Below are 1,678 nucleotides of genomic sequence, written 5' to 3'. Positions count from 1 at the left end.
CCTTTGATTATATGTAGATATAATGCGCCCCCGGCTCCTACGCCTATGCTATTTCAATCAAAAGTTAAAATTCTGCAAAAAGTTAAAATTAAAGGTTAGATATCTACTTACAAAGGATATCTAGAAATAAAAAAACTATAGATATCGATAATCAAAAGTTAAAATTCTGCAATCAAAAGTTAGATATCTGCATTCAAAAGTTAGATATCTGCATTCAAATGATAGAAATCTACAATCCATTGTTCAGATTCTGCAATCAACTGATAAAACAGGTACAACGCTGAGCGAGACGATAACTGCTTCGAGGCTTCACGAGGCAACGCGCGTGCGTCGTGTCAGCCAATGAAATGACTGGAATAGACGGTGTGAAGCGTTTTGGCATGCGCGTGATCCTACGCCAACCAGTGTTTTAAATTGTGCAGTCAGGTCAATCAAAACGAAGAAAAGTGGTGAGAAAGTATGATTCCAAGTACTTAGAAATGGGATTTACATGGAATGGAGATGAAGAAGATCCACGACCACGATGTATTATTTGTTGTGATCAACTTGCAAACGAGAGCATGCACCCAAACAAATTGCGTCGCCATATTGAGACAAAGCATCCCGAGTTGAAAGACAAACCCCTCAAAATTTTTGAAAGGATGCTAAGCAATTTGAAAACAGAACAGAGCGTTATGCAACGTTACACCAAAGTTAATGAAAAATCTTTGTATGTGTCCTACCTGATCAGTTTGAAAATCACAAAAGCTGGTAAACCACATACAATTGGAGAGACTTTAGTTCTACCAGCTATAAAAGATACAGTTAAAGTTGTCTTTGGTGATAAGAGTGAACAAGAAATTGAAACAATTCCTATTTCTAATAACACAGTCACGCTTAAGATTGATGAAATGTCTCGATGGATAGAAAATCAGCTAATTCAAAGAGTTCGTGAAAGTACAATTTTCTCCTTACAACTAGATGGATCTACTGATGTACAAGGTCTGTGCCAGCTACTTGTTTTTGTGCGTTATATATGGAACTCCGAACCTCATGAAGATATGTTGTGCTGTGAACCAGTCAGTCGAAGTACTAGCGATGATATTTTTAAGACTGTTGATACTTATGTCAAAACAAAAGGTCTTGATTGGAATAAATGTGTCGGAATATGTACGGACGGCGCACAGGCTATGTGTGGTAAAAACAGTGGTCTGGTGACCAGAATACTTGAACTTAATCCAAACGCATCATGGACTCACTGCAACCTTCACAGAGCAGTGTTAGTATCAAAATGTATATCTGATGATTTTAAAAGTGTTTTGAACACTTCCATTAAAATAGTGAACTTAATAAAGTCAAAGCCATTGCAATCGTGCTTATTTGAGAAGTTGTGCGAAGAAATGGGAAGCAATCATAAATCACTTCTTCTGCACACAGAAGTACGTTGGCTCTCGAGGGGTAAAGTGTTAACAAGACTTACAGAACTCCGTGAAGAAGTTGCTATATTTCTGGAAGGTAAAAGCGATTTTGCGAGATATTTGCGCAACGAGGAATTTGTTCTGAGGCTCACGTATTTGGCAGATATTTTTTCAAAACTAAACGAACTGAATTTGTACTTGCAAGGAGCAGAAGGTATCAGTATATTCGCAGTTCATGAGAAAATTCGAGGTTTTATGAAAAAACCTGTTCTATGGAAAAT

At 37.4% G+C, this 1,678-nt stretch overlaps 1 protein-coding gene across 1 annotated transcript; it reads left to right on the top strand.

Moving 5' to 3' along the window:
- Positions 1–422: 422 nt before the first annotated feature.
- On the top strand, positions 423–1,647 carry LOC106477809 (zinc finger BED domain-containing protein 5-like; the record flags this gene model as incomplete). Its single annotated transcript, XM_013938332.2, has 1 exon — positions 423–1,647. A coding segment is annotated over one exon (1,225 nt), but the record flags the coding sequence as incomplete, so codon positions are not given.
- Between the last annotated feature and the right edge of the window lie 31 nt (positions 1,648–1,678).

The sequence above is a fragment of the Limulus polyphemus genome, unplaced genomic scaffold (assembly GCF_000517525.1).
Source record: "Limulus polyphemus unplaced genomic scaffold, Limulus_polyphemus-2.1.2 Scaffold80539, whole genome shotgun sequence".
NCBI classification, from domain to species: domain Eukaryota; kingdom Metazoa; phylum Arthropoda; class Merostomata; order Xiphosura; family Limulidae; genus Limulus; species Limulus polyphemus.
This window is presented reverse-complemented; position numbering and strand designations above follow the sequence as displayed.